Source organism: Hippoglossus stenolepis, chromosome 9, assembly GCF_022539355.2.
Source record: "Hippoglossus stenolepis isolate QCI-W04-F060 chromosome 9, HSTE1.2, whole genome shotgun sequence".
Taxonomy (NCBI): domain Eukaryota; kingdom Metazoa; phylum Chordata; class Actinopteri; order Pleuronectiformes; family Pleuronectidae; genus Hippoglossus; species Hippoglossus stenolepis.
This window is the reverse complement of record NC_061491.1, coordinates 1,285,186-1,310,355: the sequence shown is the minus strand read 5'-3', so window position 1 is coordinate 1,310,355 and position 25,170 is coordinate 1,285,186. Positions and strand designations below refer to the sequence as shown.

The following is a 25,170-nucleotide window of genomic DNA, read 5'->3' as shown; positions in this document are numbered from 1 at the left end:
TGAGCCTTTGATACCTGTTAACACAGACATGAACATAAACAACATATCACATAAAAAGATGTTTGAATTTTTGAGTCATCTGACAGATGAGTAGCCTAATGTAGACACAAGTTTTATCAATCAAATTATATTTGTATAGCCCATATTCACAAATCACAATTTGTCTCATAGGGCTTTAACATCCTCTGCCCTGAACCTTCCTCAAAAACTATCAAAAAAACACCCTATAAATACCCACAGGTGGGGGTCCCTCTCCCAGGATGGGCAGATGCAGAAGCTGCCACGTGTAGCACAGCACGTCAACAAAATAACAATATTTACATTGACAAAAACAGCCTCTAACATTAATGGAGAGGTGAATCAATGTTTAAAGTATTTATACAAAAGAAAATGTCTGACAGAGTGAAGGGAGCAACAATGACAATTTTAATGATGGAGGTATTGATGTGAGCAGGCATATCTTTTAATGATGTAATCTATATTAGCCTAATAAACAAACTCTAATGTGTTTTTAAAACACATTTAACAAAGACAGAATTAAGAAGAAAACAAGCAATTGCCAAACTCCCAAACAGGTATGTTGTGTTTAGGGCCATGGGTCAAAATGTTCTGAGGCCTATTTCGCCCCACCTCATCATCTCTCACACAGATACACAGAAACTGTCCACACAGTTTCCATATATTTCATAAACGATTTTAAAATCAGCTTTGATAATAGCAAAATGTGCATCTTAATCAATTAAAGTAAGTGAAATAAATAAATGTACCAGTTAAAACTTAGAGTCTCAGCAGCAGTTTTTTTTTTTCAATCATGGGACGCTGCTTTGGATGTCTGTTTGTGTGTTTGGGGGCCCCCTGGTGGCTCCTCAACAGCTGCCTATAGTTTTAACATGGATTGAAATAAATATATCAGTTTGATCCTGATTAATCAATGAGATCCCAACCTGCACAAGTTTAACCTCATATTCAAATACATTATTCAGTAAGTCTGCTTAGACTTGTTAAAGATCAAAACAGTGGTGTTTGAGTTGTTAGCAGTTCCACCAACGAGTGATTTCACATCTAAACTTCTCAGGTGTTTCATACAAATAACCACTCAAAACAGAAAAGTGAAAAGAAATAAATCTGAAAATCAAAACAAATGTATATATCCAAAATTCTTTCACCTTGTAACCTAACAGATTTATCGTTGGCCCTTTGAAGGGGCCCCATCCTCAGGTTGTGCACCACTGGACTAAAGATTCTGAATTATATAAGAAGTAGTTCAAACTAGCTGCACCGCAAATACCTATAGAAGTCCAATGCAGTTTAAAAATTGATATATCAGTTTGAAAAATCCAATATTGTCAAACAGCATTTATTAGTCACTGTGTGACTGCATTTTGACTGAGCTGATAAACCTCTGTACTTTAACTGTTAGGGAACTATTTTACAATGTGGTGTTGTGGTGTTATAACTTCCACTATATTGTCTAAAAGTAGAGGTATGGATACAAGTCACATGACTTTGAATATGTCAAGATTTAACATTACAAATTGAAAACAATGAGTCACATCATCACTCAACTTTAACAGTAATTACCATCGACTTCACTCGGATTCTCAGTGTAAATTACAGTCTAAGGCAATCAGAGTTATAAAGAGTAGGTGTAGACCTTCTGCATTTAAGCCTCATGACTCAAACACATTTCATCAATATTAGTCCACTGATGATAAACCTTGCGGTAACATTTGACAGCCATGAGCTCTGAGCAACTGACTGAGGATCTAAAGAAGAATTTAGCTGTTGTCTATTGAGCAGAGGAGGCTATAAAAGACACTGAAGAGCCTCCAGCTGTTTCCACTGTCCTGCGTCAGTTAAAAGGAACTGTGGACGTCAAGACAAGAATGTGGAAGACCATGAAAACTGTCAGATAAAACTGCACATCTGCTGGGCAGGCAAAGCCGATCTACATATGCCTGCAGAGGAGCTGCAGGAAGGTTGGTCTGTCACAGGATTGGTGGAGCAGTGCTTCCCTGTGTGGACTGGTGCACGAACATGGTCCACCCAGTCATCAGAGGGAAACCTCACCTACAACCACATCACAAAAGTCAACATTTGGAAGCTTCGTCCAAGGTGTAAAACAAGGAGTGGCATGTGATGAGAACACTTTGTCAACTGGTAAGCATCGCATTAGGCTGCCATGTCTTCTATTATATATTCTGCTTTGGGAGCAGGCAGGAGACACTGGTCAGACATAGGGAACAGAAGGATTCCACTAAATGTTGTTCAGTCAGTCAGTCAGTACAATGTGAGGGAAGAGAGCCTGGTTTCTGCTACAGGACAATGATTCAAAGAAAACCCTTAAAATCCACCATCAACTACTTCAAGAAACAAGCTGAAAGTATCTGTTTCCTCCTGAACTACATCTGTTTAGAACTACACTGACCCACTCAAGGGTATTACTGTGTGTTTTTTGTTTTTTTTAACAATCACTAAACATTATTTTGACCTGTTTTATTATAATTATTTTAGGTTCAATCCCCAGTGAGAATGAGAGGGTCAAGATTTTAAGACATTGCAAGTGTGTGTTCAAAGCACTAGGCATTGAACTAAGCTGTGTAAAAACCTTCATTTCTAATGGCAAACTAATCATAGTGAGACGTGTAAAGGAGATTGTCCCAATGTCTGCACAGTTAAGGCATTCAACAAAGTCTTCAGTGGCAAGGTTTGAACCTGTAACACTACACACTCATATAGTGTGAATCTCAGCATTACTGTACCTCACGATGAGACATGCAGCAATGTTGGTACAGTCGGCTCCTGTCAGGTCCTCTGGCTGTGAGAAGGGCTGGCAGGGGCTGAACGACAGGAGGATCTCAGTGTTGACGGGGATGTCCTCTGCCGACACAGGCTTCAGATACCCCAGGAAACCGTCTGGGTCTCCCATAGAGTTTAGGTTTATCACCCCACTCCCATCTTTCATGATGCATTTGCAGTTGTTGACTTTGAAGCAGCCTGACTTCTCTGCGGAGCTTGGATGAGGAGCGAGAGACGAAGAAAACATGCAAAAACAAAGTGGCAGTGTGAGCAAGACCCTCTGAATGCTCATGGTGACAGAGCACCAGAGCAGAGCGCAGGGACTGTTTGTTAGGAAACTAAAGAGCAGCTGACAGAATGGTGATGCTAGGAAAGTAATTAGAAGAAAGGTGACTGTCATTCCAGGCATTCCCAAGACCCGCTGTGCTCACACATGACAACCCCACAGTCCAAGAAGGTATAGGAATTAGCTCCAGTGAAACCTGTGAGACACACAGACATGATGCAGCGAGTTTACACATTGTCAGTTCTTTGAGAGAGAAAATTCCATTTGTCTCCACTGAATTGGGATGTGGACAAAAATGAAACCAGACTTATCTGCATGACAGAATTTAATGGTGGCAAAGTGAAAAATATCAGTATCGATATCATGAACCAACAGAACATACAACAGTTAAAGATCTAGATGCAAAAGTGAAAGGTGTTTGCACTCATTAACTACAGCACTGTAGTTTGTGCTCTCTCTCTGTTATCATTATCATTATCGTTGTTATGGGGCGTTGTGGCGGTGCAGTGGTTAGCACCTTACAGCAAGAAGGTTCCGGATTCAAATGTTCATTGATTTTATTATGATACACACATTAAAATCCAAAAAGCTGCAAAGCACCTGTTTGGCACTAATAGAAATTCATAGAAGATTAATGGGGTACTTCGGCAATTTATACCGTCAGCAACAACATGAAAATCACTTGTCTAATATTTTGTATGTCCCCTCATACTATGAAAGCAGCTCAATCCATCGAGGTATGGACTCAACGAGACTTGTGGTATCTGGCACCAAGACGTGAGCATCAGATCCTGTAGATCCTTTAAGTTGTGAAGTGAGGCCTCACACTTGTTTTTCCAGGACATCCCACAGATGCTTGGTCAGATTGAGGGAAGGGAAATGTGGACGCCAGCACCTTCAAATCAAACAATGATTACAAACTGTTCATAAAGGTGCTGGTGTCGGCACTGTGCTTATTGACTAAATAGAATCTTTCATTACAGGCTTAAAGGTAAAGCTCTTCCAGAAATACAGGAGACGTCATACAACTGTTTTCATAGAATAGATAATTATTATTATAATTATTATAGGTTGTTATTATTACTGGGAATAGACAATGAATGGGTGCCTTTTTTATTATCAGCATTGTTAGCATTATTAATTAGTGCTGCATGCTATTATCATATAATTGCTGTTGTTGATAATAATAATAGTTAAGTGTCAGAATTATTATGACAACAACCCTGGTGGTGCTAAAAGACAACAGTTACACAACTGAAAGAACTGCAGACACTTGACAATCTATCCTGAGCACAAGATATCAAGTTTTCATCTCATCTATTTTAGGTATTTATAATCCCATGAGGTTAAATCTCAGTGTTGGGGGGGTTTGCTCCATGAGTAATCTCAGCACCCTGTGTGTTACTTTGTAATTTGTTCACAACCTTTGAGACTAAATAAAAATGTGACTCTTTTAAAACCAGAGTTAAAATCCAAATAAAAACACAAAATAAATCAAGAGTTTGCAGTTCACTTTGTTGTGCAGGAAGTGCAGTGGATCATACAGTCGGAAATTAAAGTGTTTTATCATAATGCAGAGTGCAGAGCTCTTTGTAGTATTCAAAAATGTTTCCACTGGCAGCACCATCATCAAGTCCCACTCACACGAAAGATTTAATTAATCTGGGTCATTTTGTGTAACTGTTCTTATTTGAATGCCTATAGCAGTCTGTGTAATATTTCTTCTGACAACTCTATTTGATTGCACTGATGCAACAATGCTCCACAATGCTAAAAATGTTTATATCACATTTTTAAATGTCCACAATTACACAAACACTGATAAATGTGAGCGATAATAACAAATAATCCAGTGTTATGCTGACATGTGGATGGATTACATAATATAGTGACATCCTAAAGTATGAGTAACTATCCTAGTTAAGCAGTTTACAAGATAACTTTAAAGGAATGGTATATAGATTGCATTTCCATAAATTAAAACTGCAAGGCTTTGTAAGGTATCATAATTAAGTGACATGTACAACAGCCTGTGTGGCATCTTTGTTAAAAGGAATATTTTGAAGTCAGCGCAGGTCTGACTTCAATATATTAAAGCTTTCTATGTTAGAAATATCACCGTGGCTAATAATACATCCATACTTTACTGTCAAATGTCTGGATTGAAAAAAATCTGTTGTCAGTTTTCACATGCTGCCCTCCTGTGGACAGATTCGTTAGCAACAGGAAATTGTTATTCAGATTTATGATGCATATATTTTTTTCAAAGACAAATCAAATACTCAACAATCCAGGAGTCTTCCCAGGAGAAAGGACTACAGCTGCTGCAGCTACTGCCTGAATTGTTTTTTTCATGAAAATTAACAAGATATTGTAACTGGACCAGACTCCAAATATTTATGCCGTGCTAAACAGACCTGAGGCCAAAGCTACATTGTCAAGGCACCTTCTCCATTCTGCAGGTCAATCGTGCTGATCTGGAGTTTAATAATAACACATTCTAATAATGCCCACATTTGCTTCAGTGGAAATTACCACTTTTAAAGTGTCCTTGGACAAAATATTGAAACCATCCCCTTATGGCTGAACAACAGTGAGTGAATGGAGTGCAATGAAAAAAGTGCTTCCTATAGAATAATCTGTATCTGTAGCACTTTGAGGGGTTGACAAGACTAGAAAAGCAGTTAATAAGTAGAGTTAATTTACCATTGATGCTTTTAGAGGAAATAACAACAACAACAGACAGTCTTTTACACAGATTTTATTTTGTCAATAGAAAAAGCATCTAAGCTTTGACTGCAAATTTGCGGATGGAGTAGAGGAGGTCCTTCCTCTGCTGTTTCTTGGTCCGCAGAGACTCTTCGTGCTTGTTGAGCCGGCGGCGCAGAGCTCTGGTCTTCCTTGGCCTCAGATCCAGGGGCTTGTACTTCTTACCCTGTAGAAAATCAAATTGACTTTCAGTAGAGCTGGAACCCGATTTTTCAGTGTGAAAACTTCAGTGAAACTCAAGAAAATGTTTGGCAACTATTAAGATGTAGAGAAGTTTGGTATTTATCTGAAATATTATGTGCTGTATTTTTACCAAAAACGAAATAATAAGTGCATAATATGAGGCAGTTTGCACAAAGCAAGGCTCAACATGTTGTCATTAATAATTAATTTGCTGTCTCCAGGACATGTGCTGCACCAGAAGGACAGAACCTCACATCTTTCAGTTTTACATTGACCGCAGGCTCCCAGTGTAACACATTCATCTGAATAGGGAGGTTGCAGAACTTTCTGGACCTTACATACATGGTTCAAATTCTATTGCCAAAACCGAGTCGAGGTAGGTGGCCGCCGACATCAAATCTGGTTCTGTCTGAGTGTTATGATTTGGTGCTATAAATGTGTAAAATTGAATCATGGCAGTTCTGCTCCATTTGCAGGAAGGCTAAAACCTGCATTGGGCAATACATTTTTTAAACTTCCCTCTAGGGACAAATAAAGTTGTTTTGAATAATTTTATATTTATAATTACTAAGTCACTTTATGTAATTTAAATAAAAATAGTCTCATTTGCAACCCCAGTGAACATCAAAAAGTGTCTTATTTAGAATGACTGCAGTCAAAGTAAACAGTCGCCCATGGGAACCTTCATGGTAACTCGTCTCAGTCTTTTGGTAAGCAGTTGAGAATGCATCAGCAGAACATCAGCTCAACAATATCATCCTAGACGAGAACCACAGAGGAAAGACATTCCCAAGTGGGCAGGACAGAGTTCTGAATGAAGAGCTAAGTTAGTAAACACCACGGCTGCTGGCTGCTCTTACCTTGTAGAACTTCCTCAGGTTCTCCTTCTGTGTCTGGTTGATTACAGTCAGGACTCTGGCGATGGACTTACGGACAACACAGCTGTAAAGACAAGCAAAGTCAGACACAGGTTCTAGTTTAGTGGCAAACCACCGCAGCAAATGTCAGAGGAAGGAAAAAAATAGGTGGCAGCATGACTGGTAAGACGGCAAGGTATGGCTATATTGGCTGTCATTATCTGGGGCTTTAGTATGCAGTCTGGTAAAAGACAACATCTGTACAACATGTGGTTAAACTGTAGATATGCAGTAGGGGGGTAAGTGGCACATCCTTTCACCCTGCTCTCAAAGGAATACTATCAAACTGCAAATAAACAGTCAAAAACAACTTCTTGACCTCTGTCTCCAATAACTATTGTTAAGTGATGCTGCCCTCATCAATATCAAAACATCTATACACATAACTTATTATTTTCATTATGACAGCCAATCTGACAGAGCTTAAAGTTGAGTTAAGTACTGTTCTTGGTGTCCCTCTCCTTCCAACTACATCTATCTTCCAATTCTCTTCACTCCCCCCAGCCAGTCGAGGTAGGTGGCCACCCACATCAAATCTGGTTCTGTCTGAGTGTTATGATTTGGTGCTATACAAATAAAATTGAATCATGGCAGTTTTGCTCCATTTGCAGGAAGGCTAAAACCTGCGGTAGGCAATACATTTTTTAAACTTCCCTCTAGGGACAAATAAAGTTGTTTTGAATAATTGGATATTTATAATTACTAAGTCACTTTATGTACTTTAAATAAATATAGTCTCATTTGCAACCCCAGTGAACATCAAAAAGAATGTCTTATTTAGAATGACTGCAGTCAAAGTAAACAGTCGCCCATGGGAACCTTCATGGTAACTCGTCTCAGTCTTTTGGTAAGCAGTTGAGAATGCATCAGCAGAACATCAGCTCAACAATATCATCCTAGACGAGAACCACAGAGGAAAGACATTCCCAAGTGGGCAGGACAGAGTTCTGAATGAAGAGCTAAGTTAGTAAACACCACGGCTGCTGGCTGCTCTTACCTTGTAGAACTTCCTCAGGTTCTCCTTCTGTGTCTGGTTGATTACAGTCAGGACTCTGGCGATGGACTTACGGACAACACAGCTGTAAAGACAAGCAAAGTCAGACACAGGTTCTAGTTTAGTGGCAAACCACCGCAATAATAGTCGTAGTTACCCGCTTCAAATATTCACAGAAGCACGTTACACGTACATAGTCTAGTATTCAGTTAAACAGCAATGTTAGCTCACTAACTAACTAACAGCAGAGTGTCGGCTCCTCACCATGTTTCCTCTCGCTGCCCTGTTGGAAAGGCCGGACGCACCACGTGCTCTCTATAAGTAGCTTCCGGATAATTTCTTCTTCGTCACTTAAATGTCACTTTGATAAACGGCAAACAGCGCCACCAGCGGCTGGCGCAGCAACGGACGAAACAGTGATCAGAACAAGATTTGATCGTTTGTGGGTAAATTAATAATCCGTGTATCATTCGTTCTTCTCATATTCAATTAAAAAAACAAAATTGGAAAATTAAAAAACAAGTCATTATTCCGTTATTCATTTTTTTATCTGATCCCAAAAAACTAATAACGGTTTGTTTTTCGTAGTTTGGATTTTTGGCTAAGATCGAAAATAGGAAATGAAAAAACGGGTCACAGGGCTAACTTGATTTTGATATTAAATGTGTATGATTTCGGTGACCCGGAAGTCAGATTACTCGGATCAATAAATCATACACGAAACGTTGTTAAAACACAAACCCCGCCTCTTCCCCACCGCAGTAAGGTAGACAACAGGCTATAAGCCAGTTTTCATCAATACGAGTCTTCCTCCGAGCTGGACACAGAACATTGGTCTCTATGTCAGAGGTCTTCAACAGGGGGTCCGCGGAGGTACTGCAGGGGGGTCGCGAAATTTTGGGTTGATTAGACAATTTTTTATATTTTTTAATTTTTTGTCCCAACCAATTATTTTCCCACAAATTTAAATGTCTTTAAATACACATTAACATGAATCCAACATATTGTAGCGAACGGATAAATGGAGACAGAAGACGCTATCTTTCAGTCAGCAATGCACACATTCAACGACACACAATAAAAACTTGAATATATGAGCCTGTGTATTATTTGAATAGCTTAGTATTGAATGCACAATAACAGGGTAGCTATGTTTATACATGGCACTAGGCCCAGTTTAATATAAAACACAATTTTATACAATATATATATAGAAGGGGGTCCCTGCTCCATCTCTCCATCAGTTTGGGGGTCCTTTGCTTGAAAAACGTTGAAGACCCCTGCTCTATGTACAGGCTGTGAGAGGAGTGCACAAAGTGCAACACCAAAAAGAGATGTTAGAAAAATATTCAATAACTTCACTGTAATACTGCATATTCTCACCAAAATCAAGTCACATCTAGTTTCTCCTGTTGGTTATACTACAATCCTCAGTTTGGAAACATTTAATTTTGCATAATTTACAGAAAGTTCTATTGTGAAAATTATTCAATAACTTCACTGTGTATTCTGGACAACACAGCTGTAAAAACAAGCAAAGTCAGACAGGTTTTGGCTTAGTGGCAAACCACCACAATAATAGTCGTAGTTACCCGCTTCAAATATTCGCAAAATATTGATGTCCTGCTAAACAGACCTGAGGAGACCAAAGCTACATTGGCAAGGCACCTTCTCCATTCTGCAGGTCAATCGTGCTGATCTGGAGTTTAATTACAACATTCTAATAATGCCCACATTTGCGTCAGTGGAAATTACCACTTTTAAAGTGTCCTTGGACAAAATATTGAAACCATCCCCTTATGGCTGAACAACAGTGAGTGAATGGAGTGCAATGAAAAAAGTGCTTCCTATAGAATAATCTGTATCTGTAGCACTTTGAGGGGTTGACAAGACTAGAAAAGCACTTAATAAGTAGAGTTAATTTACCATTGATGCTTTTAGAGGAAATAACAACAACAACAGACAGTCTTTTACACAGATTTTATTTTGTCAATAGAAAAAGCATCTAAGCTTTGACTGCAAATTTGCGGATGGAGTAGAGGAGGTCCTTCCTCTGCTGTTTCTTGGTCCGCAGAGACTCTTCGTGCTTGTTGAGCCGGCGGCGCAGAGCTCTGGTCTTCCTTGGCCTCAGATCCAGGGGCTTGTACTTCTTACCCTGTAGAAAATCAAATTGACTTTCAGTAGAGCTGGAACCCGATTTTTCAGTGTGAAAACTTCAGTGAAACTCAAGAAAATGTTTGGCAACTATTAAGATGTAGAGAAGTTTGATATTTATCTGAAATATTATGTGCTGTATTTTTACCAAAAACGAAATAATAAGTGCATAATATGAGGAATTTTCGCCCAGGCAGTTTGCACAAAGCAAGGCTCAACATGTTGTCATTAATAATTAATTTGCTGTCTCCAGGACATGTGCTGCACCAGAAGGACAGAACCTCACATCTTTCAGTTTTACATTGACCGCAGGCTCCCAGTGTAACACATTCATCTGAATAGGGAGGTTGCAGAACTTTCTGGACCTTACATACATGGTTCAAATTCTATTGCCAAAACCGAGTCGAGGTAGGTGGCCGCCGACATCAAATCTGGTTCTGTCTGAGTGTTATGATTTGGTGCTATAAATGTGTAAAATTTAATCATGGCAGTTCTGCTCCATTTGCAGGAAGGCTAAAACCTGCGTTGGGCAATACATTTTTTAAACTTCCCTCTAGGGACAAATAGTTGTTTTGAATAATTTTATATTTATAACTACTAAGTCACTTTATGTACTTTAAATAAAAATAGTCTCATTTGCAACCCCAGTGAACATCAAAAAGTGTCTTATTTAGAATGACTGCAGTCAAAGTAAACAGTCGCCCATGGGAACCTTCATGGTAACTCGTCTCAGTCTTTTGGTAAGCAGTTGAGAATGCATCAGCAGAACATCAGCTCAACAATATCATCCTAGACGAGAACCACAGAGGAAAGACATTCCCAAGTGGGCAGGACAGAGTTCTGAATGAAGAGCTAAGTTAGTAAACACCACGGCTGCTGGCTGCTCTTACCTTGTAGAACTTCCTCAGGTTCTCCTTCTGTGTCTGGTTGATTACAGTCAGGACTCTGGCGATGGACTTACGGACAACACAGCTGTAAAGACAAGCAAAGTCAGACACAGGTTCTAGTTTAGTGGCAAACCACCGCAGCAAATGTCAGAGGAAGGAAAAAAAATAGGTGGCAGCATGACTGGTAAGACGGCAAGGTATGGCTATATTGGCTGTCATTATCTGGGGCTTTAGTATGCAGTCTGGTAAAAGACAACATCTGTACATGTGGTTAAACTGTAGATATGCAGTAGGGGGGTAAGTGGTTTCAGGCTTTTAGACCCTGCAACTCCACTGTGTAATTCCTCCTCGTGTGGAGGTGAAAATGTTTAAAGATTCCTATATAATAATTATATCAACTGAACCTGACACTGCTGCTAAAGTAGTACTGTATTAAATAAATCACATTTAAAGACCTTAGTTCTAATCCAATTGCTCAAAATGCAGAAGGTACAGAACAGTTGAACGATGCCTACGGACTGCCTCAGTAACACTGAGCTGGACTAACAGCATCTCGCCCTGCCGGGAACTAAACCACTGGACTGTCCGGTCCAGCAGTATTTAGAACCGTCTCATTCAGTACGTACATCTTTGAGAGCTTGGACGCAGCTCCGCCAGTAACTTTTGCCACACGCAGCTGGGACAGTTCATTTTTCAGGTCGTCCAGCTGTTTCAGCAGCTCTTCCTTCTTCTTGCCCCGCAGATCTCTAGCCTTGATTTTGGCCTGGACGAACACAGAAGAAAAACACATTTGCTGGTGACGGCACATTCATCTCTAGTGGCCCGACACGAGCCAAACAGCCCGTTAGCGTTAACACAGATTTTACTTATTATATTCTGCCTGGCCCGACATCGTGTATCCATGTTAATAATATTCGTAGTTACCCGCTTCAAATATTCATAGAAGCACGTTATACGTACGTGGTCTATTATTCAGTTAAACAGCAAAGTTAGCTTGCTAGCTAACTGTAGCCTGCTGTATCTTCATTAGCTTAAAGTTAGCAACTGAGCTGAGCGGCGTCGGTCGGTAGCAGCGCTCTGTAATATAACGTTTTATTCCATTTCTGTAGCAGCCTGCTCATCAACACATGTATGATCGACCATCTAACAAGCTTATGTGTCCGTATGACACACATTTGATGGGTTTAGTGAAGTTGAGCGTGATAAAAATCGAAATCAACAGCAGAGTGTCGGCTCCTCACCATGTTCCCTCTCGCTGCCCTGTTGGAAAGGCCGGACGCACCGCGTGCTCTCGACAAGTAGCTTCCGGAGAATTTCTTCTTCGTCACTTAAATGTCACTTTGATAAGCAGCAAACAGCGCCACCAGCGGCTGGAGCAGCAACGGACGACACAGCGATCAGAACAAGATTTGATCATTTGTGGGTAAATTAATAATCCGTGTATCATTCGTTCTTTTCATATTCAATTAGAAAACCGAAATTGGAAAAATTAAGTTATTCATTTTTTAATCTGATCCCAAAAAACTAATAACGGTTTGTTTTTCGTAGTTTGGATTTTTGGCTAAGATCGAAAATAGGAAATGAAAAAACGGGTCACAGGGCTAACTTGATTTTGATATTAAATGTGTTTGATTTCGGTGACCCGGAAGTCAGATTACTCGGATCAATAAATCATACACGAAACGTTGTTAAAACACAAACCCCGCCTCTTCCCCACCGCAGTAAGGTAGACAACAGGCTATAAGCCAGTTTTCATCAATACGAGTCTTCCTCCGAACTGGACACAGAACATTGGTCTCTATGTACAGGCTGTGAGACGAGTGCACAGGGACCGTCTACAAAGTGCAACACCAAAAAGAGATGTTAGACAAATATTCAATAACTTCACTGTACTACTGCATATTCTCACCAAAATCGAGTCACACATCTAGTTTCTCCTGGTGGTTATACTACAATACTCCGTTTGGAAACATTTAATTTTGCATAATTTATGGAAAGTTCTATTGTGAAAATTATTCAATAACATCACTCTAATACTGTGTATCTGGAGCCTAGATGTGTAACGTAATTTTGGTGAATATGCAGTATTAGAGTGAAGCTTTCCGATTTTGGTTTTCTAATTAAATATAAAAAGAACGAATGATACAGATTAAATCCAGTCATTTCTCCTGGTTATGCATCTACTGTATACTAATGTATGCTCTTAACTTATTGCGATGAAATGTTTTCACGCGCCCCCTCACCCAGGAAAAAAATGTCCTCACTATTATAAGAGAAATATTAAAGCATGAATAAATATAAAAGAAATAAATACAAATGATAATAATGTGAAATGATTGTATACAAGTACAAATATTGTGGAATGTGTTTATACATATGCAAACAATGTTAATATGAATGCTAAGATATTTCAACAATAGCATTCATTAGCAATATTGGAGAAACATAAACAAAGTCCTCCCCAGCTCCGTGGCTGTCTGACTCGGTGCGCGCCGACAGAGCCACTATGCGAGCATCAGAAAGGAAATGGCGAAAATCTAATAACCCTGATGACCTGCTCACTTATCAGTCTCTTCTCTCCTCTTTCTCTGCCTCTATTTCCACAGCCAAAAGCACTTTTTACCAAACTACAATTCAATCCTCATTTTCTAACCCCAAAAAACCTCCTCTTTCACCCCCGTCTCCAATCAAGTTCTTACCTTGGTAACCTCCGCCCGCCCGACCACCTGCCCCCTTGACCCAATCCCATCTCACATTCTCCAGTCTATCGCTCCTGACCTTCTTCCTTTTCTCACCCATCTTATCAACACTTCCCTGTCAGCTGGCTGTTTCCCTAACTCTCTGAAGGAGGCAAGAGTAAACCCTCTCCTGAAGAAACCCACCCTCAACCCGTCTGAAGTCAACAACTACAGACCTGTCTCTCTTCTTCCCTTTCTTTCCAAAGCTCTCGAGCGAGCTATCTTTAATCAACTCTCCTTCTATCTTCACCATAACAACCTTCTTGATCCTCACCAGTCTGGTTTCAAGGCAGTGTATTCAACTGAAACTGCCCTTCTTTCTGTCTCTGAGCAACTTCACACTGCTAGAGCATCCTCTCTCTCCTCTGTCCTCATCCTTCTAGACCGTTCTGCTGCATCTGACACAGTGAACCACCAGATCCTTTGTTCCTCCCTTCAGGACCTGGGTCTCTCAGGCTCTGCTCTCTCCCTGCTCTCATCCTACCTCAACGACCACACTTACTGGGTAACTTGGAGAGGAACTGTGTCTGAACCTTGTCCTCTGACTACTGGGGTCCCTAAAGGTTCTGTCCTGGGTCCCCTCCTCTTCTCTCTGTACACCAACTCTCTCGGCTCTGTCATTCACTCACATGGCTTTTCCTACCATAGCTACACTGATGACACCCAATTAATCCTCTCTTTCCCCCAATCTGAAACACAGGTAGCAGCACGAATCTCTGCCTGTCTGACTGACATGTCTCAGTGGATGTCTGCACACCACCTGAAAATTAACCTCGACAAGACTGAACTACTTTTCCTTCCAGGGAATGGCTCTCCCACCCATGACCTGACTATTAACTTTGACAACTCCGTGTTAACCCCCACCCAGACTGCTAGGAACCTGGGTGTGACACTCGACAGCCAACTCTCCCTTACTGCCAACATTACTGCAACAACCCGCTCCTGTAGATTCATGCTGCACAACATCAGGAGAACACGCCCCCTTCTCACTCAGAAGGTGGCACAGGTTCTGGTCCAGGCTCTTGTCATCTCACGCCTAGACTACTGCAACTCCCTCCTGGCTGGTCTACCTGCTAGTGCCATCTGACCTCTGCAGCTCATCCAGAATGCAGCAGCTCGACTGGTCTTTAACCTAAATTCACTCACACTACTCTGCTCCTCCGCTCCATTCACTGGTTACCAGTGGCTGCTCGCATCCGTTTCAAAACATTAGTAATTGCGTACCGTGCTGCGAACGGATCGGGTCCAGTCTACATCCAGGACATGGTCAAACGTTACACCCCAGCCCGTTCACTCAGCTCTGCATCTGCCAATCGGCTTGTTGCTCCCTCACTGCGAACTAAACACTCATCAAAATCACGACTGTTTGCTGTCCTGGCTCCTAAATGGTGGAACGAGCTCCCCATGGACATCAGGACAGCAGAAAGTCTACACATCTTCCACTGCAAACTAAAGACACATCTCTTCCGACTATACCTTGAATAAAATTTTAAAACTAACAATTTAGTAGCACTTAAATGGCACTTACTTATAGCATTTCGTAGTTTTGCTTTTTTGAAGAAATTGTACTTTCTTGATTCTTGTTGTTCTGGGTTTGTACCCAGTGGTTGAATGCACTTATTGTAAGTCGCTTTGGATAAAAGCGTCAGCTAAATGAAATGTAATGTAAAAACATTATTTTCTCACCAAATACGAAGGATATGGAGACAGAAGAGGTGATTTTATCATTTCAGATTTAATATTAGGAAATGGGAGAAATGAGAACCCAGCAGCAATTATTAAGCCATCAAAAGCAAAAGACACAACAGCTGTAGTGATTGTAGAATTGTGTTTCAGGGTTTTAAGTCAGCAGAATCAATCGGGTAAAAAGTGCATTGATTATTTCATTTGATTCTCATGGAGACAGTATATTACCCAGCAGAGTCCCGGTGACTACATGAGTCTGCTACCTCTCATTAGTAACACACAATTAAGACAGTTCTGCATTCACAGATCTTCTCCTGCATCCAAGTATTAGACACAGAATGATTACAACAGATAAAACCACACGTGAAATACACACATGGGTAACACAGTTTTCTGTGACTTTCTGTTTGTTTGACATTCTATGTATACAACAAGCATGAAAACAAATGCAGAATACCCTGACATTTGGAAAAAAAAAACTGTAAAGGGGGGCCAGGCTGCTTTAAGGATCCAACGATTCAGCAGGCATGCAGATTCCCTGGGCTTCTCACTGATGTAAAAAATAAATACCATGTTGTGACTGAAATCACACTGGGGACAGTGGATAGTGATGGGCAGTGGGATTGAGTGACAACCGGAGGGAAAAATGATGTATGAGTTCTGGTATATGTTGATAAATACTACAAACTGAAATCATCAAACCATTTACATCCACTGATTTATAAAGTTCTCGATGCATACCATATGTACATATTTCTATACATATATAGACATGTGGAATGTACTTTCATTTACATTAGCAAAGGCAGGTAAAGGTAGAGCATGTCTTCCAGTCATCACATACATTGCATTCATATATTTTACCACACTGCTATTATTAACTAAATGGTCAAACGAAGTCCACATCATTCATATTGGTGTTAAAGGATTTAAAACAGTCACATGAACAGATTGTGTCAGCTGTGGCAGCCATTGTTGTTCCTCGGGTACCAGTACAGACGAGAGAGAGAGGAGAGACCCTGAACTGAGCTTCACAGGCACTAACTCCAAACTACAGCTCCCCAACAAGTTCTAGTCAAATCTTTTAGCTTATAGGTGGTTTAGGTTGGAGCCATAGTTAGATTGCAGTCTGCCAACAAAGAGAATGTGAGAGACAAGGTTTGCTGGGAGGCTCAAGTCATAGTAGCAACAGTCCAATGCAGTTAGATTTTGATATCAACTTTAAATCATAAATCATCAGTTCTTAATAAAAAAGATAGAGCTGGCTACTTCTGGGTTATCACAGATATATCAGCCCGTCAGCTGCGGTACAGAAATACAAACTATGTGTGATGTCATTTAGAAAAACTTATGTCTCATAGTTTGTCTAAAGTGCAGCTGGCAACTTTATCTTACAACTGTAAAATGTCCTGTCTATCACACATCTTGGCCACATCTTGATTCTTTTGTAGGGACCCTTAGCAAAATGTTGGTCTAGGTAATATGTTTATATTAAATAAAAATGAATTTGATCAGATTATTTTAAAACTCTAAAATTTCAGTTTTTGATTTGTGGCCTGTCAATGTCTCCAGTTTAGACCATAGATCTTTAAATGCTGGTTTCAATTACACAGTGAGAAGCAAAATAATGAAAATGTCTTTATAAAGAGAGATGAAAGCAATTACATTTCACATTTTTTGATATGATGATTTGAAACTCGATCCAGTAAATCATGGCTGATCATCAGTCAATCAAAAGGCATCACTGTCATTTCTCAATTAAACTCTGGGTTTTGATGGTGCTACTGAACAACGATCCCAGCCTGTATTCTTTTGATTGTTCACAGAACTTTGTCATTTTGAATCTAGTATTTACTGGCTTCAGTTCGGAGGAAACATATAGACATAGTCACATTGATACAGTTTGGGCCCTTTGACATGAGTGTCCATAAATTCTCATCGCTACTGAAACAAAACTTGCATCAGAATGAAAATTACACATTTTCATGAGGACATCCCCTGTGATATAAAGGATAACCAAGAAACAGACTAAAGGCTCCTTCAGAAATCAAAGCATGAACCTGCTGTCTAGCGAAGACACAGTAAAGTCAGGTTGCTTTTTGTTCCAAAACAAACAGATTTGCCTTGTGCAGTTTGAATCTGGGTGGAAACGAGGCATTTCCTGACACAGTGGTCTAGTCAGTCTGTTATTTCTCTCTGATGATTACAAAGGGAGAAAAATGAAACTTTCTATTCAAGAGTGAATGATGTGTCTGTCATTTTACTCTATAACATTAAGTATAAACACCGTCTCAGCCCTCAACCATTAACAAGAAAATAATGTCATTTTAAAATCAACAACTGATTATAAATAAGTCTTTATCCCATAACCTGTGGAGCCCTTCTGTGTCCCCGAAGAGCAGAAAACAACAGTCCTTCCCACTCAGTTTTCAGAAGAAACTGTGGGAGGCTATTCAGGTTTAAAGCTAGAATCCTGCTCAATGGTGGAAGCCAAGCAGGAAAGACCTTTTCCTCCTGGAGGGTCCCTAAGTTCCTTTATCTCCTTCACTGCAGCTCTTTCTGCTGCTCATCAACTCCAGGGAGTTGAAGCGCCTGAGATTGAAGGTCGGGTGATGCCTTTAGGAGAAGGCTTGGATCCAAACCAGGACATCTAGAAAACAAAAAACATACCAGTCACCAGGTTAGACTCATGAATATATATAAATATGATAAAATAAACTTAATAAATATGGTGCATATTGTGTATATTTATTTTAGAGAGGCATTGGGCCTTCTACAAGAATGTTCTCCTACTTAAAGGGATAGTTCACAGAAAAATGAACATTCACTCATTCTCTACTCACCACTATGCAGATGGAGGGGTGGGTGAAGTGTTTGAGTCAACAAAACACTTCTGGAGTCTCAGGGGTTAACAGTGTTGCAGTCGAATCCAATACAATAGAAGTCAATCGTGACCTCTTCTTCAGACGTAATAAAACAACAGAAAAAACACAACATGTCTCCATCCTGCTCGTGTGGTGTCATCCAAGTGTCTGCAAGCCCCGACATTCAAATTCGACTCGAAATGGTGTCATTTAAACAATGTTTTTAGCCGAAATGTCCTATTCATGTACGCACGGGCACACGCCAACACTGCATACACTCTCGCTAAAGGGTACGTGCAGGGTGCGCGTTTGTGTGACTACATTTGCTAGATTGCCACTTCCGGTAGTGGACTTTTAGGCTTAAAAAACGGTCAAATGTGAATATCAGGGCTTGTGGACACTTGCATGACACCACACGAGCAGTATGGGGGCATGTTATGTTCTTTTTCTGTTGTTTTATTACGTCTGAAGAAGGGGGTCGCCTTGGCTGCAACACTGTTTACCCCTGAGACTCCGAAAGTGTTTTGTGGACTCAAACACTTCACCCAACCCTCCATCGGCATAGTGGTGAGTTGATAAAGAGTGAATTAAAAAATTTTTTCAGTGAACTATCCCTTTAACTCATGTTTCACTCTGGATTGACCTACCAACTCATTTACATGCATTGATTTGTTGTAAATGGCTTGTTTCAGTCTGGTGAACTGCACATTTGTGAGTTGTGATTATTATCAGGATTGAATCCTCTAAAACTGTTACATATGACTACCAGTCTCACAAACTTAAAGGTAAGTTGTGACACTGCCAGTGTCACAACTTACGTGTGAGAGTTGTGAGAAGTTTATATGTATTTTAGATGGTTTAGTGCTGAATCCTTGCAAGCTTAAACCTCTATCCTCATCACATGTGCTGTCACTTGGCTGTTCTGTGTAGTTTCCTGCTGTCATCACTCTCACAGGTGATTTCTACTGCCAGTTCACATGTGTAAAGAGGCGGGGCTCAGGAGAACAAAGAGTGGTGAATTGTTTGGGGGAGACAGGAGGTTTTTAAGTGAGGAGGAATAGGGAAAAGAAAGGATATTTGCTTGATTTTTATGGTGATACCTTACACACAAGGAATTTGATAATGCAGCGTGAGTGAAGGACCATAACCACTGAGCAGAAGTTTTAGTTTTTTTTCTCAACTCTTGGTTGGACTGCTTTTCCCCTGTTCCTCAGCCATCCTGGTAAGTACGATTCTTTTTTTTGCTTTTTGTTTTTGCAAAGCATTGCGTTTCCTGAGTTATATTTTAGCATTTTGAAGGGAGGACCTTTACTGATTTCTTTTCTTTCTTTTTGTGGACATTTTACAGGGACTGAGCTGAGCGAGCTGCCCAAAGTGTTTTTTTCCCTTGTTGGATTTACCTTATGGACATTTAAGTGGACATTCATTATTTTCTGTGAACTTAAAAAATTCTCACTTAACCAGGCCTTGATAAACCGTGTCACAATGGCTCCTGAATCGTTATAGTAACTAGACTTAACACTTAAGCTGATTGTTACAAAGTCACACACTTTGAAAATATTTATACTGCTGCCAATGATATGTCGTCACTGGAAACACAACTGGACCATGACAGAAATGAAGCAGAGAAACCTTCATGTAATTAAATGTCGTCTTTGAAGCAATGCAGGATAAATTTCACAAGTTTAACAAGTGTATCTCTCTTCTCCAGGACTTGTATGACATATCTGGATCTTGTAAATAATTTTTTTACGTAAGAGATAAATATAGATAAATAGACAGATAAAATAAATAAATAAAATTAATTGCTGCCTTAATCCCCAGTAAGCTTATGTTCTACGATGAAGGAAATGTTAGACTTTTTAACCCTCTTTACAGAAGCAACTTTATACTGACAAATACAGAATTTCAAAGGGCAGTGGTCTCTTTAAAACATGTTGGAAGCTGAAGACTTAATGCAGTGCGAAACACAAACCTTGTACTCCAGAGTTTGCTTCACCATGTCCTCTTCGTCTTGAGTGAAGTTCAGCAGAACTGATACAGCTCGTATTAGCTGAAATGCCTGACAGACCAAGACACACAACAGAGATTCAGACTGCCTTCAGAGCCCATATCATAGATTTATCCACCCCATAGCAGGCAGAGTTGTAGTGCTATTCACAAAATACATGACTGGAGTCAATTTACAAAAAGAGCACTTACCTCAGCTTCTCTGGATGACATAAATTTGAGGACGACATGTTTGAGATACTCAAAGTTGATTTCTCGTGAGTCGTTGAGGTCGGACGTGTTGGTCACGGTGGTGTTGGATGTCGGGGGGCTCAGGGCTGACATTGAGGATGGCTCTGGACAAACCCGCTCATGTTTTTCTGCTCGGCTTTCTACCAACTTCTCCTTCCCTTCAGCTTCTGGCTCAGGCTTTAGCTTCTATAGTGCAGAAAAGGAAATACTATGAGAGGCCTTGTGAGAAATAATTCATACTTGGTCTCACACAGCATCATAATCTCATACACACACACACACACCAGTATACTCTTACATAAACACTAGTATACTCCCTTACATGCACCACTATAGTCTTACACACACTACTATTCCCTCTGTGTGAGAGAGTATGATTAAAAAGGAAGTGAGTTTGACCAAACAGGAGGACAGTTTAATTTCTTATTCCCCGACTGGCTTACAGTCATGACTACAAACCCTGAACTCAGGGCACTGCTAGCTAACCAGGATTAATTATTTCTCATTGGTCCTCTAATAAAATACACACACCACATGTACCTATATTGACACTTGGTGAGCAGAAAAATATTAACCTAAAGTTAATTTTAACAGTGAAATAGTCTGCATAAGTAAGTAAAAAGGGAATGTGCAGGCCACAGATGCCAGCATAATCCGAAAAAAATTAAAAAGAGAACAATGAATCCCATAGTAAGAAACATGCTTGATGTATGGTATGAAGTACAAAATTATATGAAGACAACACCTGCTCTTTCTCAGTATAGTCCAATTTGAGGTTATCATTTTTTTTGTGCCAGGCAGGGCTGATTGAGGTTTTAAATTATAGGCTGACAGGATAGTTAGTCTAATTAGTGACATTTGTGGTCCAACTGATGGAAAAATTTAAACATTTGAAGAGTTAGTTGATAATTATAATATCCCCCATAAACACATCTTTAAATACTTACAGTTTAAGAGCTTTATTGGGTCTTCTCAAAAACGAGGCTTAGCTATTCCTGATTTATCTCCACTGAAGTTCTAATTAAAGACCCTTCCGAAAAGGGAATTATATCAGAAATATACAATTTATAGATTTCTGGATCACTGCAATCATCAGAATCAAAACTTACAAGCTCCTGCTATATAACTGGTTAATGAGTGTACATCACACCAGAAAAAAATCCCAACATCCACAATGTATGTAACAGGTGTAGTAAGGCAAAAGGGCCATTTTTTCATTGTATATGGAAATGTCCTAAGATTAGGGAATTTTGGAAAGACTAGTAGTGTGTGTGTGTGTGTGTGTGTGTGTGTGTGTGTGTGTGTGTGTGTGTGTGTGTGTGTGTGTGTGTGTGTGTGTGTGTGTGGTTTAAATTATTATTTTCAATTGGTTTAAGTTAAGTTCATCATAATGAATATATATAAGCAAGCATATATTTAAATAAAAATAATGGACTTTGTAAATATGCATACAGCACATTTTATATATTTTTATTTTATGTTCTCTGTATTTATATATTATGTTGGAAACTCAAACCGAAATAAAAAAAAAAAAAAAGATTATTGAGGCACTCTAGTGCTAGTGAGTCAGATCGTATACGGACTGGGATCATTTTATCAGTACGACGAACAAGGAATCTTAGCAGAAGCTATGGTTTTGGCTACATCTACACTACTACTACTACTACTCTTAGTTTTGATTAGTTACAGAAAAGACTATGAATGAGGAAAAACCATGAGTCATGACAAGAACCATAAAGGAAAGTAATGCTTGCGACTTTCCTATCGTTTCCAAATGTCTCAGCTTCTGCCCGTCAACTACTTGAATCCAGACATTTTCAGCATGCAGTTGGCTCCCAACAACAATACCATGATTTTGATTCAGTTTGTCTTACCAGTTCTTTCTGCAGCGTCCTCCTCAGTTCTGCCAGTCTTTGCTGCAGTTGCTTGATGGTCTGCAGGAGAAAAACCAGCATCACACCGACTCACTTCAATGTCATTCAATCTAAAAAATGTATCTACTTGGAACTAAGTGACATGTTATTAAAAGCCAGAAGAACAAGAGAATGGCACTATTCAGGTGGCTGACCTTGTTCTTGTCACTGAGCTGCTGCTCCAGCTCTTTGTTGACTTTCTGAATGTGATCCAGATCATCCACCGTCACGCTGCCATTTTGATCCTCCTCGCTCACTTCCGGACTGTGAAGCTGTTCTGTCAGGGTTTCCACCTCCACCTCCAGGTACAAGATCTAGACACACACGCACAAGTCATGGCTGATAAGAACCAATCAGGAAGCAAATGCTAGTGCCTGTCATAAAACAGGGTTAACAGCAATTCAAAACTTCCCTTGATTTTAGGCACAAACGTAGCAGCAGTGATGTGATTTAAAACTAAATCATAGTAGTGTGGATGTACTCAATCAAATTATATTTGTATAGCCCATATTCACAAATCACAATTTGTCTCACAGGGCTTTAACAAGGTGTGACATCATCTGCCCTTAACAAGCGTAAGGAAAAACTACAAAACACGATTTTAACAGGAGAAAAAGAACGTAGCAACCTCAGAGAGAGCCACATGTGAGGGATTCCTCTCCCAGGACGGACAGAAGTGCAATAGTAGAGTAGAGTATTTACAGTATTGATTAGAAGAAACAGTTTGTAGCATAATGGAAAGTAAATGAAGTGATGGATTATTGTCAGTAATGGTAGAGTATCTGAGTAGACATATTGTATATCAAGCAGTCTTGTTGAAAATAATAGTTCGCGGTCAGCTGCCACAACGATCAGGATCCACCATCACGATCTGATGCCACCATATTCCACAATCCATCGTCATAGGTACAGATGATGTAAGAGCAGTTGTCACCAGTAGTGCTTACAGAGTTTTCCATAAATGTCAGCTGTCTGCCAGATGGCCAGACACAGGTGACTACTTTGTTGCTTTTGAAGTCACGTCACAGTCACTTTCTATAACGTCAAAAACCCTTATAACTATAACCTTTATCTGGATGAAGGATTTTAGTCGATTGGATGTATGAATCTTAAATGATCAGAGAAACAAGCTGAACAAACAGCTCCTCTGCAGAAGAGCATTGGAGGAAGACTGATTCTTTAGCATGAAAGTGTTGTTTTTTTATGAGAGCATTCACAGAGTTTTGAGTGTATGCGTTAATGCTGACCCGCGCCTGGCAGCTATCCAGCTGCTGTGTCTGGCTGAGCAGCTCCTTCCTCAGGTTGATTAGCTGAGAGTCTCTGTCCACCTCCATCTGCTCAAGCTGGGCTTGCACCCGCTCAACCTCCTTCTGCAGCTGAACCTGTGAGGCCTGTCGACTCTGCACCTCTGCAACACACAGGACAGTAATATCACTCATCAGACTACAGCCATTTTCAGACATGAACTCCAGAGAATAGCCATAATTGGGCCCGGACTTTCTCTGGAGATTTCCTTTCACATATGAACAACAAAGCAGGAGATTTTTCTCTCAAGCACGTTTCCCCTACAACACAGAAAACTTAAGTGCGTTCAGGTGAGGGTTGGCACAGCAGGCAGAGGCAGGACCTAACAGATTAATTCCGCTACGGAAATCACATGGTTTTGTTTACAGCGTTGGCCCTCATCATTAAAAGCTCTCTTGACATATTCGTTGGTGTCTTCCATGCGTATGGCACTGATTTTCATCATGAGATATTTGTGTTCATTATATTTATATTTTTTAGTTTCGCATCTGTAGCGTGTAAAAAACACCATCAACATGACCATTTGCTCGCAGTGATTCCTCCAGAGGATATCCTGTTTTCTCACATGAGCTCACTCTGACATTATTCAGAGTTTTTACCAGGGGGCTGGCAAGAGAAACTCTGGAGAATGTCCGGAGCCTCTCACTCTGACATTTGCGTTCTCACATACAACCCCTCCGGAGAATGTCTGGAGATTCTCTGGAGTTCAGTGCAGGTCTGAAAACAGCTTATAAGAAAGCCAAAATTCAAAGACAATGCTCTGAACTGAAATGCATCCTAATATAACAAACACACTTTTGTGCTTTCTGCCTTTAAAGCAACACTAACACTGGTCATACATGTGATACATGCACAAGGACAATCACATCTTATATAATTAAATGGCATCACAATCCCTAATTTTAGCGGTGAACCACGCAGTATGTGATTAAAAAAAAGTTGTGCTTATATTTATTTTAACCCAATATCCACCATGTTAATTGACAGCCATGATCTCCAACCTCTGACTTCACGCTTCTGTGATTGGCTAGAGGGACAAGAATTGCGTACACACTTCAAGGTTCAGAGTGTAGAATTTAGTGACACCTAGTTGGGAAATTGCATGTTGCAGCTGAATACCTCTGACCTCACGATGCCCTTACAAATATGAAAGAGAACCTGTGGTAGCTTCAGTTGTTATAAAAACTCAAAGTTGTTTAGTTTGTACTACTGTAAAAAACATGGCAGCATCCATAGAGAGGACCCACTCCTGATGTAAATATAACGTTTTTAAATATAAAGGGACAATTCTAGGATAAAGAAAACAACAATTCGTACAATTTAGATGAAACACACCAGCGAAAACATCACTAGGATTATTTTATATTCAATTTCTGCCAAGAGATCCTTTTCACCTAAATCTTACACACTGAATCTTGAAGAAGTGAACATCTC

At 40.0% G+C, this 25,170-nt stretch overlaps 3 protein-coding genes across 6 annotated transcripts in view; all 3 read right to left on the bottom strand.

The window, feature by feature from the left end:
* Positions 1–5,830: 5,830 nt before the first annotated feature.
* LOC118115395 (60S ribosomal protein L35-like) lies at positions 5,831–8,143 on the bottom strand. The gene is made up of 5 exons (XM_047341237.1): positions 8,136–8,143; positions 7,952–8,033; positions 7,831–7,850; positions 6,898–6,979; positions 5,831–6,020 (listed from the first exon to the last, which is right to left on the bottom strand). The coding sequence occupies exons 1-5, from the start codon at positions 8,141–8,143 to the stop codon at positions 5,871–5,873; spliced, it is 342 nt and encodes a 113-aa protein (XP_047197193.1). The 3' UTR covers positions 5,831–5,870.
* A 1,770-nt stretch (positions 8,144–9,913) lies between these two features.
* On the bottom strand, positions 9,914–12,359 carry LOC118115393 (60S ribosomal protein L35). The gene is made up of 4 exons (XM_035166508.2): positions 12,231–12,359; positions 11,616–11,752; positions 10,993–11,074; positions 9,914–10,103 (listed from the first exon to the last, which is right to left on the bottom strand). The coding sequence occupies exons 1-4, from the start codon at positions 12,231–12,233 to the stop codon at positions 9,954–9,956; spliced, it is 372 nt and encodes a 123-aa protein (XP_035022399.1). The 5' UTR covers positions 12,234–12,359; the 3' UTR covers positions 9,914–9,953.
* A 3,084-nt stretch (positions 12,360–15,443) lies between these two features.
* Positions 15,444–25,170, bottom strand: part of golga1 (golgin A1) — a 30,387-nt gene continuing 20,660 nt past the window's right edge. For all 4 annotated transcript variants that reach the window (XM_035166233.2, XM_035166236.2, XM_035166234.2 and 1 more), the window contains 6 exons: positions 23,679–23,839; positions 22,587–22,745; positions 22,393–22,452; positions 20,480–20,704; positions 20,253–20,339; positions 15,444–18,063 (listed from right to left, as the gene is read on the bottom strand). In XM_035166233.2, coding sequence (XP_035022124.1) covers positions 17,983–18,063; positions 20,253–20,339; positions 20,480–20,704; positions 22,393–22,452; positions 22,587–22,745; positions 23,679–23,839 — 773 coding nt within the window. In that variant the 3' untranslated portion in view covers positions 15,444–17,982. The remainder of the gene's footprint in view (positions 18,064–20,252; positions 20,340–20,479; positions 20,705–22,392; positions 22,453–22,586; positions 22,746–23,678; positions 23,840–25,170) is intronic.

Coding starts and splice junctions, on each gene's coding strand:
- LOC118115395 (XM_047341237.1), bottom strand. Junction 7,851..7,951: donor ACCTGAGGAAGTTCTACAAG/GTAAGAGCAGCC, acceptor GTTCTCGTCTAG/GATGATATTGTTGAGCTGAT. Junction 6,980..7,830: donor GATGATATTGTTGAGCTGAT/GTTCTGCTGATG, acceptor TTGTCTTTACAG/CTGTGTTGTCCGTAAGTCCA.
- LOC118115393 (XM_035166508.2), bottom strand. Junction 11,075..11,615: donor GCGTCCAAGCTCTCAAAGAT/GTACGTACTGAA, acceptor TTGTCTTTACAG/CTGTGTTGTCCGTAAGTCCA. Junction 10,104..10,992: donor ACCTGAGGAAGTTCTACAAG/GTAAGAGCAGCC, acceptor GATTTTCTACAG/GGTAAGAAGTACAAGCCCCT.